Below are 13,868 nucleotides of genomic sequence, written 5' to 3'. Positions count from 1 at the left end.
ACTAAAAATTCACTGGGATAATTCACAGGAATAAGGCAATAGTCGAGATAGAAACATGAAAAACACGTACGAATCACATAAAAAATATATTGGGCGACAATAACAGACGCTTCACATACTAGCAATAAAATAATAAGAAAAGATGAGCAATAAGATAGCAAATAAAAATAATTATAAATTTAACATTAATAATAAAAGAAATGTAAATATGAAATGCAAAAAGATGGAAGATAGCTTATCCCAAAAAGAAATAAATAAAAATCAAATAAACAAAAAAACACCTAAAGAGATTACATTATGTCGAAAACCAGAACAATACGTAGTCTCAACATCATAAAGGACAATAAAATAAAACAAACAAAATAAACACGCATAAAAAGAAAAATAATTAAAGGCTATAGAATACAATATGAACGGAAGAAGCGAAATAACAATCCAACTATAACCGAGAGAAATGACGAAGTGAACGAGAATCGGGATAATAAATAATATTATAGATGCCCCCCTGGCACAGCACTTGGGGCCACAACTGTTCCCTTCTCACTGCAGGACCCAACCTGGCTGAGTCAGCAGGCACAGGGCTGATGTGTGGCTGCCCATCTATGACATCAGGCACAGGGGTGGTGTGTGCTGATGTGTGCTTTCCAGCCCCAGAGGAAGCTGTGCCAGGGCTGTGCTGGTCATCACCTGTTGCCATTTCATATCTTATCCTGCTGCAGATGCCTGGGAAAAACAAAGGAGGCAGCTGGCAGCGCCACCAACACGACGCAGATGGCACAGAGCAGAAGGCACAGAGCAGAAGGCAGGCCGTGAGCAGACACTCGATGACTGACACGGAAGGGCCTCCCAAGCCCAGCCCTAGCACTGGCTCAGAACCTGCAGCACAGCAGGGCCGCCCGGGACCGCTGCACCGAAGCCTATCACACCAGCAACAGGGTCCCTTTTCGTCCCAGGCCCTCTGCCCTGCTCCCGGGGCTGCCCGTTCCTCGACGCTGTGTCCTCCCACCCTTTGTACAGCTCGCGTCCTTCTTCCGCCTACTCTGAGACGCATTTGACCTGATTTCGTTGACCCCTTCCGCCGCTAGTCGCGCTCCGCTCAGCCTACTTCCCCGCCGTCCGACTTGGCAGCCTCCAGCGGCCGCGGATCGGCCTGTCTCGCCGCCGTAAACGCCCGCGCCCCGCCGGCCGCACCGAGGCCCGCAGCGGCGCCGCCCGCCGCCCGTTTCATTCTCGCTCTCCGGCGGAGCCGGGTCCGTACTGGGTGTCCCTTTTTGCTTCGCGTCCGCAGCCGTACCGACCCGAGGTCCTACGCCCGCCGCGGCGTCCGGGGCGCCGCGGGCGCTTCGCGGGCCGCGCGCGCGGCTTCCGCGGGGACGCGGACCCGTCGCCACGGCGTAATCCTCTCCGCGCTTCCATCTCGTGTAACTCAATATAATTCTCGGTTTGGTCCCAGCTCCGCCGGTCGGCTTTCTCGCCCGGTCGGCGTTGTTTTCCGCAGGGGCCCACTGGGGCGCCCCCCAGCGCTCGTCCGCCGTTTAGGCGACCCAGCCATCGGCCCGGTGCTTGTGCCCAGGACTGGGCCTTTACCCCCCCCACGCGCCGCACGGCGGCGTTTCAGCTCTCCCAGCAGCCTCGGAAAGTCCTTGCGGACGTTTGCCACGGAGCCTGCGGAGCCTGCGCCGCCTGCAGGTGGGGACGGTGCAGGAGGAGCGGGAGGATGCCCTAGCGAGCGGTGTTCCGGTGTCATTTAGCAGCAGCCTGGGGGCACAGCTGTGCCCAGGATGTCTTCTCTTGTTGCTTGTTGCTTGGGAGAAGGCACTAAACCCCACCTGCCTCCAGCCTCCTTTCAGGGACTTGTAGAGAGCCAGGAGGTCTCCCTCAGCCTCCTCTTCTCCAGGCTGAACACCCCCAGCTCCGTCAGCTGCTCCTGCCCAGGCCTTTTCTCCAGGCCCTTCCCCACCTTGATTGGCCTTCTGTGGACCTGCTCCAGAGACCAACCCTCTGAGCTGCCCAAAGGTCTGGGGTGTAGGGATAGAAGGTAAGGATCAAGCAAAACATGAGACAATGTTGTGTTGCAAGAGAGATTTTATTGCAGTCCCGGGGCAGGACGAAGCTTAGAGAAGAGCAGAGCTGTGACCAGGAGCGGCTCACAGCTCCTGGCAGTAGTCAGGCACCGAGCATGAGCTGTGCTGCAGGCACAGGCACCCAGCACGAACCCTCCCCGGCAGTGGGCAAAGGGTCCTGCAGGGATGCTGAGGCAGAGCAGGGGAAAAAACAGAGCTGGGCTGAAAGCAGGAAGGAGGCAGCCAGGCTCCAGAATACAGCGCAGACAGCAGCAGGTCCCTTCTTCAGGGCTGAGTGGGGACCTGCCAGGGGATTTCTGGAGCTCTCCTTCATCTGTGGCTGGATCCAGGGTAGGGCTCAGCAGGGCCCACAGTTGCCATTCAGGTACCGGTGGCCACGGCGCCAGCCCCCATAGCCATAGCCTCCATAGCCACCCCAGCCCCCAAGGCCTCCATAGCCACCACAGCCCCCAAGGCCTCCATAGCCACCCCAGCCCCCATAGCCATAGCCTCCATAGCCACCCCAGCCCCCAAGGCCTCCATAGCCACCCCAGCCTCCATAGCCTCCATAGCTACCAAAAGTGCCACCATAGCCACCCCCAACCCCAGGGGCTCCTGCAGAGCCAACGACGCTGGACTGGGGGAAGGAGCTGAGGATGGGTCCGGGGAAGGTGACCACGGCAGGGGGGGGCTGGATCAGCACCGTGGAGTCAGGGCACTGCCGCACGCAGGGCTCGTTGCAGGTGTCAGCCAGCGGGGCCGGGGCAGCCACCCCACAGGGAGAACACAGGCTGGAGCAGGACATCTTTCAGACAGGCAAGAGACCTGCAAAAGGGAGCAGGGGTGAGGGCAGGCTGGGCAAGGCCCAGGGACAGGTCCCCAGGAGGCTTCCAGGAGCTGGACTTACCCAGGAGATGAGGAGAGTTGAGCGGAGGAAGCTGGATAGAGGCTGTGGAGCCCTCAGCTCTTTTATACAGGTCCCAGAGAGCCCGGGGCAGCGGCCAAGGGGTGGTGGCACCAACCCCAGGTAGGTAATCACCCAAACGAGCATCATGGCACTGATTGTGTGTGATGCAAGACTAATGGAGGCCTTCTCCTTGGGGAGCAGAGGTGCCCTGGAGAGGAAAGGTGTGATGGGAGGGACAGGAGGTGTCAGATCTTTACAAGGCGCTGAGGAGCAGCTGGGGCTGAACCGGCAGCACCAATCCAGCCTGATCTGGCCCTAATCCCTCACTCTGCTTACACAGAGCAATCCCAGGCCTCTGGCAGAAGGTCTCTGGGTGCAAGCAGGTCACCTCAGCAGCATCCCAGCTGCAGGCCACAGGGCAGCAGTGGCCAGCGTGCCTGTGGGCAGCGTGGCCACGTGCAGCCTGGCTCTGTGTGGGTGCTGAGCCGGCAGCTCCTGGCATGGTGCTCAAAGGGCACCTGGGAGGGCTCAAGGAGGACCTCAAGGAGGACCTCACTCAGGCACAGGGCCAAGGCATCTGAGAGCGTCCTGGTGCCCTTCCTGCCCTCCAGCTCCTCTCTGCCCCTTCAGCCATGGCACAAGACCCTGGTGCCCGAGTTCCCTGCTCTCAGCCGTGGCGGTGCTGAGCCCCAGCACTGTCGGGTCCCTGCCCCACACAGCAGAGCCTCCCCTGCTCAACACAGGGATCTCAGTCAGGGAGCCCCAAACAGCCCTTGGCAAGCAGGGGCATGGAAGTGGCCAGGGTTGGGGGATGTTCCTGAGGTGCCCCCAGCAGGGCCCCAGCCCCAGGGTGGTTGGGAGGGACTGGAGCAGGTGGACCTGGAGCTGCCCAGCTGCGGTGCCTCTGTTTGGCAGCTTGTAAAAGAGAGCTAATGAGAGGCGTGCAGGGCACGGGTGGGCAGAGCCCTGTGCTTGGGGCTGGGTAGCATCAACAGAGGGGGGGATTAGGGCAGATGAAGGCTGTGGTGGTGACGCCAGATCAGCTGCAGCAGCCTCGTGCCTGTCATGCCCGGGTGTGTCATGGCGCGTCCCTCCTGTCCTTCCTTCCCCAGCACCATTATCATGGCAGTGCCCCCGGTGCAGAGGGTGGGCCTGGCTCGTTTGGGTGATTACCTACCTGGGGTTGGTGCCACCACCCCTTGGCCGCTGCCCCGGGCGCTCTGGGACCTGTATAAAAGAGCTGAGGGCTCCACAGCCTCTATCCAGCTTCCTCCGCTCGACTCTCCTCATCTCCTGGGTAAGTCCAGCTCCTGGAAGCCTCCTGGGGACCTGTCCCTGGGCCTTGCCCAGCCTGCCCTCACCCCTGCTCCCTTTTGCAGGTCTCTTGCCTGTCTGAAAGATGTCCTGCTCCAGCCTGTGTTCTCCCTGTGGGGTGGCTGCCCCGGCCCCGCTGGCTGACACCTGCAACGAGCCCTGCGTGCGGCAGTGCCCTGACTCCACGGTGCTGATCCAGCCCCCCCCTGCCGTGGTCACCTTCCCCGGACCCATCCTCAGCTCCTTCCCCCAGTCCAGCGTCGTTGGCTCTGCAGGAGCCCCCGGGGTTGGGGGTGGCTATGGTGGCACTTTTGGTAGCTATGGAGGCTATGGAGGCCTTGGGGGCTGGGGTGGCTATGGAGGCTTTGGGGGCTGGGGTGGCTATGGAGGCCTTGGGGGCTGGGGTGGCTATGGAGGCTTTGGAGGCTGTGGTGGCTATGGAGGCTTTGGGGGCTGGGGTGGCTATGGAGGCCTTGGGGGCTGGGGTGGCTATGGAGGCTTTGGCTACGGGGGCTGGCGCCGAGGCCACCGGTACCTGAATGGCAACTGTGGGCCCTGCTGAGCCCCTGCCTGCAGCCAGCCACGGATGAAGACCTGCAGAGGTGCCCTGGCCCCTGCCAGCTCGACTGCCCAAGGAAGGACTCCCCTGCTGCACTGCTCTGCGGCAGGGCTCTGATGCTGGCTCTGGGGCCGGCTCTGCCCTCCCCTCCTGTAACTCAGCTTCCCTTCAAGACTTTGCCTCCTGATGCTGGAGGCCGTGGCTGGATGCCTGCTGCCTTGGCACAGCTCCTGCTTGCTGTCCCTCTGCCTGCTGCCAGGAGTTGTGACCTGCCCTTGGCCACAGACCTGCTCCTCTCTCACCTCCCTGCTCCCCTGGAGCTGCAATAAAAGCTCTCTTGCATCGCAGTGTTGACCCATGGCTGTTCTTGGCCCTTCCTTCTTGTCTCCCTCTCCTCCCAGACCTCAGAGGGTGTTGATCTTCCCTGCCTGAGTGTCCCAGGGTGGCCTCCTCTGGAGCAATTGGGCTGTCAGCTCAGTGTGTTCCAGCTGGTGGTGACGGTGCCCCCTGGGTCCCTCTGAGCTCCTTCTGCCCTCCCTCCAGCACTGAACTCAACACATCCCCAAAGACCACTCTGAGGAGGTGGCAGAGCCATGGGTGCCCTGCTCCAGCAAATCTTCTGTGCCAGCAGCCTGCTTGCATTCCCCCCTGGGCTGGGCTTGGCTCTGGTCACAGCTGGAGGTGCAGGGCCATGGAGAGGTGACCTCTGCAGGTGCAGGGTGTTGGCAAAGCCTCTGGGGCAAGGGGGCTGTGGGGATCAGTGGGGCAGGCTGAGGCAGATCCAGCCAAGGGTTCCCAGATTCCCTTCTCAGAGCCAGGGACTGTCCATGGGGATCCAGGCAGCTGGAGCAGGAGGCTCTCCGAGCAGGAGCTTGGACTGCACCTTCCTGAGGTCCCTGCTTCCCCAGCTGTCTCCTGCTCTGTTTGTGCCATGGTGGCCTTGGACAGAGCCACTTCTGTCCCTCAGTATGGCAGCAGCCTGGGCACTGCTGGGGAGCTCAGAGCAACTCTCATCCCTCTCCACACACAGCCAGGGTGCCATCAGCTGGCTCTGGGTCATGCACCAGCTCCTGGCTCCCTGCTGTCCCCTGGGTGCCTGCAGAGGGCACAGTGGTGGCAGAGGGTTCTGGTGGCCTTCTGCTGGCTGCTGTGGCTGTGTGCTCTGGGCAGCTGTGGCAGTGTGGCTGCTGTGTGGGCTGGGCTGTGAGGAAGGGCAGGGGCAGGCCAGGAATGGCTGGGGAGGGTCCTGGTCAGAGCTGTGTCTCCAGGCTGCTGGTGAGTGACACTGGCAGTGCTGGGGACATGTCCTTCTCCAGCTGTGGGGGCAAGAAGGGAGCAAATTGCTGTGAGGAGCAGTGGGACAGGGAGGGAAGAGAGCGAGAAGGTGATGCAGGGCTGCAGGGATGTGGAGGGGATGCAGAGAAGGCTGCTGGGGCCATGCTGGGGGCATTCAGCAGCTCTCCTCCTGGCCCATGGCCTCCCAAGGAGCTGTGAGCTGGGCCTGTGCCTTCGAGATGGCTCTGCTGGGTTCTCGATGCCCACGGTGCTGGGGCTGCATGCAGCCCCTGGGTGATGGCCAAGGCTGGCAGCAAGGTCACTGTGGGGTCCTGCAGCTCTCCTTGGGGGTGAGAGTGCAGGAGAGCAAAGTGGGGAGAGGACAGGGAGGGCAAGGACAGAGCAGCTGCTGTCAGGGGGTGTGAAGATGTCCCCACTCTGGGCATCACAGAATCACAGAAGGTCAGGGGCTGGAAGGGACCTCGAGAGGTCGTCCAGTCCAACCCCCCTGCCAGAGCAGGTCACACAGGAACACATCCAGGCAGGTGCTGAATATCTCCAGAGAGGGAGACTCCACAACCCCCCTGGGCAGCCTGCTGCAGTGTTCTGTCACCCTCCCAGGGAAATAATTCTTTCTCTGGTTCCATGGAACTTCCTCTGCCTCAGAGGTCGTGCAGCCTGAGGGCAGGCAGGAGGAGGAGGCAAGGAGGCAGCTCCTGCAGGCTGCCCTGGCAAGGCCCTGGGTGGGAGCTGCCTGGGACATGGACTGGAATCCATCCTGAGCCTTGGGATGTTGGCTCTGCTGAAGGATCAACTCAAAGCAAAGATCAAGGCTGCAATGCAAGAAAGCTTTATTGAAGGTGCAGGGGAGGAGAGGTCAGGGGCAGGAGCTGTGCCCTGACCAAGGGCAGCTCACACCTCCTGGCATGGGGCAGAGAGGGGGTGGGCATTGGCTGAGCCACATCAGCAGCAGGCAGGCAGCACAGGGCTGCATGGTCAAGGGAAGGGAATCCTGACTGGATGGAGAAGAGGAGCAGGAGGAGCACGGAGCTGGGCCTCAGGCAGGCACTGGGTGCAGAAGGTCCAGAGCCCAGCACTGCCAGAGGGATTCCTGCAGAGGTCGGAGTCAGGACGTGCCAGGAGCATCTCTGGAGCTCTCCTTCAGCTGTGGCTGCATCCAGTTTGGGGCTTAGCAGATCCCACAGCTGCCTCGGCCCCAGCCACCATAGCCACAGCTGCCAGAGCCTCCATAGCCACAGCTCCCATAGCCTCCATAGCCCCCAAAGCCTCCATAGCCCCCAAAGCCTCCATAGCCCCCACGGCCTCCAGAGCCCCCATAGCCCCCACGGCCTCCAAAGCCTCCCATCACAGGGGCTCCTGCCGAGCCCACCACGCTGGACTGGGGGAAGTTGCTGAGGATGGGCCCGGGGAAGGTGACCACCGTGGCCGGGGGCTGGATCACCACCGTGGAGTCAGGGCACTGCCGCACGCAGGGCTCGTTGCAGGTGTCGGCCAGGGGGGCAGGGGGGCACACCCCACAGGGAGCACACAGGCTGGAGCAGGACATCTTTGGCTTCAGGAAGGAGAGCTGCAAGACAAGGCAGAGCTGTGCTCAGAATCACAGAGCAGGAGGTGTTGCAAGGGACCTCCAGAGATCCTCAAGTCCAACCCCCCTGCCAAAGCAGCCCAGCACCTGCTCTGCAGCCGCTCAGGAGCCTGCAGCACAATCCCCTGGCACAGCTGCAATGCTGCTTCCCACCCCTTGCCCCCCTCCTGCTCCCTGCTGCATCCTGGCCCACAGCAGACAGCAAAAGCTGCCCGAGGACTGGAGGCCAGCGGTGCCCTCAGGACGTTGGAGCTCCAAGCTGCCACTGCCAGCCCTGCCACAGCTCTCAGGCAGCAGCATCACATGCCAGCCCTGTGCTGGGAGAGGCAGAGGAGAGCCAAAGAGCCCTGCAGAAAGCCTCTGCTGAGCAGGGGAAGCTGCAGGCAGGACCTGGCCTTACCTGGCTGCTCAGGAGAGTTGAGTGCAGGAAGGTGGATGGAGACTGTGGGGCCCTCAGCCCTTTTATACCATCCCAGAGCCCGGGGGGCTTCGGCCGAGGGGTGGTGGCACAAGCGCCAGCTAATGCCCTCACCCAGTGGACCTCAAGAAGCAAAGCCTGATGCCAGCCAATCACATCCACTCTAGTTGGCTACAGAAGCCAGCAAAGGTGCCCTGGAGAAGCCAGAGGTGGTGGGAGGGCTGCAGGGTGACACAGACACATGAAAGGCTGAGTGCTGCTGGGGGTGACCTCACGGCACCAACAAACCCCAACCTGGCCCTAATCCCCCAACATGACCTCATGTGGAGGAGTCCTGGGCAGCCTGCAGCAGCTCTCTGCAATCCTGGGCACAGCCTCTCATTACCTCTCTTTTACAGGCTGCTAAGCAGGGGCTTGGGCAAAAGAAGCCATCACACCCCAGCCAGGCAGCTCCCAAGTGCCACCCATTGCCCCACGCTGGCACAGGCTGAGGGGATGGCAGCAGTGCAGCCAAGGGGCAGCCTAAAGCCTTGGGCATTGTCCTACCACTGCAGGAAAGGTTGAGTTGGAGCTCCACAGTTCCCTTGGTGGTCGTGCCCAGGGCAGAGGAGATGAAGCTCTCTGTGTGAAGAGTGGTGGCACAGAGGTGGGAGGGCAGAGGGGCTCTGGGCACCTGCATGAGGGGAGATGTGCAGGGAGCATCAGGAGGCCAAGGACAGGAGCAGGACACTGGCAGCTGCTTTAGCTCCATCTGTCAGTGAGGCCTTCCCTCAGCCCTCCTCTCAGGCTTCCAAATGCCACCAAGCCCTGAGTGCCAGCAGCAGCTGCACCTCTCATGAGCTTGGGCTCCACAGACATCTCTGCCAACTGCCTGCCTCTGTGGCTCTGCAGGACAATGGCACTGTCAGGTTGGGCACACAAGGAGTACAGTCCTGAGGGACTGCAAAGACACAGGGGGCTGGCAGAGACACACTGGGCATGGAGATGGGAATGGGCATGGAGATAGGAATGGGCTTGGAGATGGGGTTGGGCATGCACAAGGGATGGAGCATGGAAGAGCTCCAAGGGAGGAGATGTGCATGGAGGAGCAGAAGGGCAGCAAAGGGAGCAGCTCACTGTCAGCTCTCCCAGCCTCCTGTCTGTGGGCAGAGGTCCTCCCTGGGCACTTCTACCTCATGGCCTGCAGCTGGGATGCTGCTGAGGTGATCTGCTTGGGCCCTGAGATCTTCTGCAAGAGGCCCAGGACCCCTGCCCATGAGCAGAGGGGGGATTAGAGACACCCTAGGGTGGCTTGGTGCCACCAGGTCAGCTACAGAAGCCCCTGGTCTGTCCTGCTGCTGTGTCACCTCCTGTCCCTCCCTCCACGTCCCCAGCTCCAGATTCCAGAGCAGTGCTCCCAGGACGAAGCACAGAAATGCATCACCCCAGTGTCATGAAGCTTCTCTGCTTGGCTGCACCATCAGCTGCATTTTTACAAGCAGCCCTTGGCCCCGGGGCTCTGGGATGGTATAAAAGGGCTGAGGGCCCCACAGTCTCCATCCACCTTCCTGCACTCCACTCTCCTGAGCAGCCAGGTAAGGCCAGGTCCTGCCTGCAGCTTCCCCTGCTCAGCAGAGGCTTTCTGCAGGGCTCTTTGGCTCTCCTCTGCCTCTCCCAGCACAGGGCTGGCATGTGATGCTGCTGCCTGAGAGCTGTGGCAGGGCTGGCAGTGGCAGCTTGGAGCTCCAACGTCCTGAGGGCACCGCTGGCCTCCAGTCCTCGGGCAGCTTTTGCTGTCTGCTGTGGGCCAGGAAGCAGCAGGGAGCAGGAGGGGGGCAAGGGGTGGGAAGCAGCATTGCAGCTGTGCCAGGGGATTGTGCTGCAGGCTCCTGAGCGGCTGCAGAGCAGGTGCTGGGCTGCTTTGGCAGGGGGGTTGGACTTGAGGATCTCTGGAGGTCCCTTGCAACACCTCCTGCTCTGTGATTCTGAGCACAGCTCTGCCTTGTCTTGCAGCTCTCCTTCCTGAAGCCAAAGATGTCCTGCTCCAGCCTGTGTGCTCCCTGTGGGGTGTGCCCCCCTGCCCCCCTGGCCGACACCTGCAACGAGCCCTGCGTGCGGCAGTGCCCTGACTCCACGGTGGTGATCCAGCCCCCGGCCACGGTGGTCACCTTCCCCGGGCCCATCCTCAGCAACTTCCCCCAGTCCAGCGTGGTGGGCTCGGCAGGAGCCCCTGTGATGGGAGGCTTTGGAGGCCGTGGGGGCTCTGGAGGCCGTGGGGGCTATGGAGGCTATGGAGGCTACAGAGGCTTTGGGGGCTATGGAGGCTTTGGGGGCTATGGAGGCTATGGGAGCTGTGGCTATGGAGGCTCTGGAGCCTCTGGCTGCTATGGCAGCTATGGGGGTGGCTGTGGGATCTGCTAAGCCCCAGATGTCCTTGGACTTCCCTGCTGCATCTGCCCTCGGCCTCCTCCAGCAGCCTCTTTGGCCTTCTCCCAGCAGATGCAGAGCAAAGCTCTCAGCCCCTCTCTAGGCTGCTGCCAAGCTGCTGCTTGACCTTCCTGGTCCTGCTTCTTAGCACAGAGCAACCTTGCAGACCCCAGCTGGAGGCTTCAGGCTTTGCAGCTCTGCCTCCAGGAGCTCCTCTCTGTCTGCACTCCAGCAGAGCTGTGCTGCTCCTCGGCTGAGTGTCCTCTGCTCTGCCCAGCTGTGGGACTCCCAGCCTGCAGCAGGAGGGCAGAATCCTTGGGCTGTGCCCTGCTGCAGCCTCCTGGGTGTTGTGTTTGCAGCCGATGGTTTCTCTGTGGGTTTGTTTCACTGCCTGCTGTATTTTCCATCTGAATTAAAGACTCTGCCTTGCATCAAGACTTTGGCTTCTGGCTGTTTTGTGTGAGTTTGCTCTGCCAGCTCTCCTCATTCCCCAGGGATAAGCTGACAGTGAAGCTCAAACCACAGGGTTAGTGGCTCAGGTTTCAGTGACCAGCTGTGAGGCTCTCAGCTGCTTATGCTGGATGGAATCAGAGAATTGTTTTAGTTGGAAAGAGCTTTTAAGCTTGTCCAGTCCAACCATTCTCCAACCCTGCCAAGCCTGGTGCTTAACCACAGCCCTCAGCACCACATCCACATGGCCTGTAAACACCCCCGGGGGTGGGGATTCAACCACCTCCCTGGGCAGCCTGTTCCAGTGTTTGAGAGCCCTCTCAGGCAAGAATTTTCTTCTAATGTCCAAATTAAGCCTCCCCTGGTGCAGCCTGAGGCCATTTCCTCTCATTCTATCCCTTGTTCCTTGGGAGAAGAACCCAATCTGGCTCCCAGCTCCAGCCTCCTTTCAGGAAGCTGTAGAGAGCCAGAAGGTCTCCCCTCAGCCTCCCCTCCAGGCTAAACATCCCCAGCTCCCTCAGCTACCCTTTGCATCCCATTCTCCTTAATGGTTGATTGGTTGAATCCCCATCCCTGGAGGTGTGGAAAAGCTGCAGAGCTGTGCTGCCACTGGCCATGGTTTAGCAGCGGCCTTGGTGGAGTTAGGGCATGGTTGGATTTGGTGACCTTGCAGGTTTGCAGAAGGGGAGCTGAGGTTCAGCCTCTGCTCATTCTGTCCAGACAGCCAAGGAGAGGAAGAGAAATCTCTGCACCTCCAAGTCAGAACGCTGCAGATAGGGAGCTGTGGTGATGCTCTGAGGTTTTTAATAAGAATAAAGCTGACAAAGAGAATCTGAACCAGCACAGGATGCAGGAGCAGAAGGGATGGGTGCAGAGATTCATTCACAGCTGCAGGAACCCTCCTGGTTTCTTAGTGCCAGTTTTGCTGCTGCAGCATTTTGCCTTCCATTGCCATTCCTATCTTTTCCACTTGCTTTAAGCCCAACGAATCAGCTCTGATGGTTTCCTGTTCCCTTGGTGAAGCTTCAGCAGCAGAAAGGTGTCCATAGGGAGACTGGGACAGGTCCCCTCTCGATGTCACTGAGTTAGCTGGGACAGAGCTGCAGGTGAGTGAAGCTTCCCCTTGTTAAATCCAGAGCCCCTCACAGCCCCAAATCCATGCAGGGTTAAGAAGTCAAAAAGCGGGGGGGGGGGGGGGGAGGAAAGAGAAAAGAATCATTTTGGTAGAAGATCGAAGAAGTTTCACAGAAGCACCGAGACTGCCAAAGCCAAACCCCCAGTTTCCAACCCCTCCCAGCTGCCAGCCGCGGTCCTGGGCTCAGCGCTCCTGCAGAGCTTCCTGCTGACCGCAGCCGCGATCCCTTCGCGGTGCTCCTGTCTCGGGGGCTCGGGGGGCTCAGCAGGGGTAGCAGGGGAGGCAGCTGCCGTAGTTGTACCGGCGGCTGTAGCAGGAGGCGGAGGGGAAGCAGTAGCGAGAGCTGTAGGACGGGAGGCAGCTGCCGTAGCCGCCCAGAGCGCCGTAGCCGCGGGAGCCGCAGGGGCTGCCGCAGTCGTAGCTGCGGTAGCTGTAGACGGTGCCGTAGCTGCAGGGAGTGTAGCAGGGGTCGGCACACTGCGTCTGGTAGCAGAAAGTCATCTTGGAGAGGCGCAGGGAGGCGAGCCTGGAACAGAGCAGGGGAGAAGAAGCCTGTAAGGCACGGATCCCAGGAAGTAAATCCCAAATAAATGCTGTGAGGAAAGAGAATCTCCCCCAGCAGCAGCACTCGTCCAGTCACAGCCTTACCCCCACTGCAGTCATGAGCAGCACTTGTGGGTTAGTGGGAAGGAGGAAAAGAGGGAGGGAAGGAGGGGGAAAATAATCACAGAAGATCTTTGGTTGGAAGAGACCTTCAAGATCATCATCCACCCTTAAACCCAGCACTGCAGGGTCAGTCCCATCTCCACCCTCATTCCCTGGCTTTCCCAAGTCTCCTGCAACTCACCCAGCTGTGCAGGAGGACCAGGCAGGAGCAGTGACTGCCTCCCCCTCAGCAGTTGGGGTTTTTATGGAGCTCCCAGTCCCGCCCCGTGTGTGGATGTCTGCAGCCTGGGCCAGCCCCAGCTTCCCAATTCCATTTGGCTTCCCTCATGACTCCCCCCTCATGACTCCCCCCTCATGGAGATGCTGCTTCTCCACAGGGTCTCTGATTATGGCCCCAGCACTGTGACGTGCAGGCTGCACCCTGCAGAGCTCTTTCATCTCAGCACAATTAACTCCTGGTCTCATCCTGCTGAGCTCACTGCTTGGGCACAGTGCAGAGTGTGCAGAGACCCAGGAGTTACCCAACAGGAGCCTCCCTCTGCTGCTCTGCTTTGTGGGGCCTTAATTTAGTTCTGGGCTATTTGTGGCAGGGGCAACCTCCCCTTTTCATCTATTTCATCACTTTAATGACCTATGAACCAGCACCTTCTTGCCAAAGCCTCCCAACATTTCCTGTGACTGGCAAAGGGGAACAGACCCCTCCTGGAACCACAGAGTTGTTTTGGTTGGAAAACAGCTTTCAGGCCATGGAGCCAAACCATTCCTTTGATTTGATGGCATCAGGGATTCATGGAATGGGTTGGCTTGGAAGGGACCTTCAAGTTCATCCAGCTCCAACCCCCTGCCATGGGCACCTCCCACCAGCCCAGGTTGCTCCAGGCCTCATCCAGCATGGCCTTGAACAGCCCCAGGGAAGGGGCAGCCACAGATTCCCTGGACAACCTGTTCCAGGGTCTCCCCATCCTCATTCTCAAGAATTCCTTCCTCATGTCCAGTCTCAGTCTCTCCTCTCCCAGCTCAAAGCCATTGTCCCTCATCCCGGCACTCTCAAACCCTTGTCCAAGTCCCT

General features: G+C 60.1%; 4 protein-coding genes across 4 annotated transcripts; 2 read left to right on the top strand and 2 right to left on the bottom strand.

Annotated features, from left to right (window-relative positions):
- Positions 1 to 2,421: 2,421 nt before the first annotated feature.
- Positions 2,422 to 2,868, bottom strand: LOC128978928 (claw keratin-like). Its single transcript, XM_054396964.1, has one exon. It carries the CDS (start codon positions 2,866 to 2,868, stop codon positions 2,422 to 2,424), a length of 447 nt encoding a protein of 148 aa, XP_054252939.1.
- Positions 2,869 to 4,369: 1,501 nt separating this feature from the next.
- Positions 4,370 to 4,846, top strand: LOC128978927 (claw keratin-like). The gene is made up of 2 exons (XM_054396963.1): positions 4,370 to 4,598; positions 4,674 to 4,846. Exons 1-2 carry the CDS (start codon positions 4,370 to 4,372, stop codon positions 4,844 to 4,846), a joined length of 402 nt encoding a protein of 133 aa, XP_054252938.1.
- Positions 4,847 to 7,307: 2,461 nt separating this feature from the next.
- Positions 7,308 to 7,685, bottom strand: LOC128978936 (claw keratin-like). Its single transcript, XM_054396972.1, has one exon. It carries the CDS (start codon positions 7,683 to 7,685, stop codon positions 7,308 to 7,310), a length of 378 nt encoding a protein of 125 aa, XP_054252947.1.
- A 2,470-nt stretch (positions 7,686 to 10,155) lies between these two features.
- Positions 10,156 to 10,542, top strand: LOC128978925 (claw keratin-like). The gene has a single exon (XM_054396960.1). It carries the CDS (start codon positions 10,156 to 10,158, stop codon positions 10,540 to 10,542), a length of 387 nt encoding a protein of 128 aa, XP_054252935.1.
- The last annotated feature ends 3,326 nt before the right edge of the window (positions 10,543 to 13,868 follow it).

The sequence above is a fragment of the Indicator indicator genome, chromosome 40 (assembly GCF_027791375.1).
Source record: "Indicator indicator isolate 239-I01 chromosome 40, UM_Iind_1.1, whole genome shotgun sequence".
NCBI classification, from domain to species: domain Eukaryota; kingdom Metazoa; phylum Chordata; class Aves; order Piciformes; family Indicatoridae; genus Indicator; species Indicator indicator.
The sequence above is the reverse complement of the archived record's forward strand: the minus strand, read 5'-3'. Positions and strand labels throughout refer to the sequence as shown.

What these genes read in the sequence shown, in the direction of transcription:
- LOC128978936 (XM_054396972.1), bottom strand. Translation starts at nt 7,685, where the DNA reads ATGTCCTGCTCCAGCCTGTGTGCTCCCTGTGGGGTGTGCCCCCCTGCC.
- LOC128978928 (XM_054396964.1), bottom strand. Translation starts at nt 2,868, where the DNA reads ATGTCCTGCTCCAGCCTGTGTTCTCCCTGTGGGGTGGCTGCCCCGGCC.
- LOC128978925 (XM_054396960.1), top strand. Translation starts at nt 10,156, where the DNA reads ATGTCCTGCTCCAGCCTGTGTGCTCCCTGTGGGGTGTGCCCCCCTGCC.
- LOC128978927 (XM_054396963.1), top strand. Translation starts at nt 4,370, where the DNA reads ATGTCCTGCTCCAGCCTGTGTTCTCCCTGTGGGGTGGCTGCCCCGGCC. An exon ending in TGGCTATGGTGGCACTTTTG is followed by an intron (nt 4,599 to 4,673) that starts GTAGCTATGGAG and finishes GTGGCTATGGAG; the next exon opens with GCCTTGGGGGCTGGGGTGGC.